Source organism: Solanum tuberosum, unplaced genomic scaffold, assembly GCF_000226075.1.
Source record: "Solanum tuberosum cultivar DM 1-3 516 R44 unplaced genomic scaffold, SolTub_3.0 scf00280, whole genome shotgun sequence".
NCBI classification, from domain to species: domain Eukaryota; kingdom Viridiplantae; phylum Streptophyta; class Magnoliopsida; order Solanales; family Solanaceae; genus Solanum; species Solanum tuberosum.
The window spans coordinates 351,942-353,876 of NW_006239205.1; the positions used below are offsets into that span (position 1 = coordinate 351,942).

The 1,935-nt window shown below is 35.6% G+C and overlaps 1 protein-coding gene across 2 annotated transcripts in view; it reads left to right on the forward strand.

Annotated features, from left to right (window-relative positions):
- The first annotated feature begins 991 nt into the window (after window positions 1-991).
- LOC102590037 (glycine-rich cell wall structural protein-like) overlaps window positions 992-1,935 on the forward strand; it is a 1,288-nt gene continuing 344 nt past the window's right edge. Inside the window, exons 1-2 of one of the 2 annotated variants that reach the window (XM_015314129.1) lie at window positions 992-1,412; window positions 1,672-1,928. In XM_015314129.1, the coding sequence (XP_015169615.1) occupies window positions 1,307-1,412; window positions 1,672-1,928 (363 nt within the window). In that variant the 5' untranslated portion in view covers window positions 992-1,306. The remainder of the gene's footprint in view (window positions 1,413-1,671; window positions 1,929-1,935) is intronic. The other variant, XM_015314130.1, reaches the window with a different exon arrangement.

Here is a 1,935-nt window from a genome sequence, read left to right on the forward strand (position 1 = left end):
GAGGGTGGTTGGGTGTGGGGTGTGGGCGGGAGGAGGTCTAAGAAGACCTAGTCAACTTAATTGATTAGTGAGTGATTGACATTTTGCCACTTGGAATTATTAATAAGTCAACTAATAAGTCATTCACCTTTAATTTATCGAACAATAAATAGCAACAATAACATGGCATTTAATTAGTCGCTGTTATATACTCTTCCAAACTCTATCTATTATCTATTCACTTTGTCCTATTTTTCTTTTATTCAACTTTACATTAATAGTGTATTTAGTAGGTAAAAAAGCATTTTATATAATTTTTTAGATTGAAAAATATTATTTCAATAATATTTATATATATAGTTCGATAATACAAGGATGGAGGTAAAATGGACTCATCGTGTGCGTATGGAGGGTGGGGGGTGGAAGTGGGCTTTTTGGGAGCCGGGGTCGATGTGAGTGGGCAAGGGGATGCAACGGTGGAGAGAGGACAATCAAGATTTTATGTCATTTATAAAATTTATTTTTCATATTTTTACGAGAAAAGTCATGATTTAAGTTTCACATATAAGTCACATTAAATTAACTTGATAATTTTAAAAATCATTACGTTATCAGTACATATAACTTAAATGTTTTCTATCAAGATTTTCAGGATAAGGTTTGTCCTACAAGTTGAGCAAATATTTTATTTAATTATTGCATAATAATCTGACAATACATCAACATTTAATGTACAATTTCCCCACAAGAGCCGTCGTCTACTAATTTGTTGCCAAAAGGATTTTGGAGATCTTATAATGATGTGTACAAAATATTTAGAGGAATTTTTGAGATTAGTGGTTAACAAAAATTAATCTTAGAATAAAAGTTAGCTAATTTGCAATTTGGCAAGCCTGGCTAGAGGGTCGAAGTGCGCAAATATCCGATTTTGAGATTATCATTTCCAGGCGTACTACATAAAAAATTTGCAAAGTCTATCCATTTTTTAGAATAATTTCAAACATGTAGGGTTTGAAGTTAGGCTTGATGAAACTAAAATTCAAACAAAATGTTTTAAGTTTTATACGGTTGAGGCTCAAACACATATGATGTGATTATATAAATTACTTTTAAACTAACGATATATATAATGAGCCCAATAATTGTGAATTCTTTACCTTCTTCACCTGCCAAAAGCACATCCCATAAATGCACCTCTCACACCTCCAAATAATGTTCTTTCCCTACCATTTGTAATACATTCAAATCTTACTATATATAGAGACCAACTATACATAAGCTTCACCATCCTATAATTTCAAGTATCATAGTAAGTTTAGTGGGTAAAATGGGTTCTAAGACATTTATGTTCCTTGGCCTTTTTTTGGCCATTTATGTAATGATAAGCTCTGAGGTTGTAGCTAAAGAGTTGAGTGAGACTTCAGAAGAGAAGTGTAAGAATCCTCTCATTATTTGTTCCTTTTGTGGTTGTGTTTGGTACCAAGGAAAATGTTTTCGGTGAAAAATAATTTATTAGAAAATATTTTCTTTGAAACATAAACGTACTTATTATAATATTATTTAAGGTACATATATATTTTACCCGTAAGAACGTATGTTTTTATAATCATAAAAATGTCATCACATATTCGAGATCACAAATTTTTAAAATAGGTTAATGGCATAACATTCTTGTTTACACAATTGATACAGCAAAGAAATCCAATAACAAGAATGTAGTACATGAAGACCAATTTGGTGGCGGATACCCCGGCGGTGGCGGTGGATACCCTGGCGGTGGCGGTGGATACCCCGGTGGTGGTGGTGGATACCCTGGTGGTGGTGGTGGCGGCTACCCTGGTGGTGGCCGCGGTGGTGGTGGCTACCCTGGCGGCGGTCGTGGTAGAGGCGGATATCCCGGTGGCGGCCGCGGGGGATACCCTGGTGGTGGTCGCGGACGTGGTGGATACCCCGGCG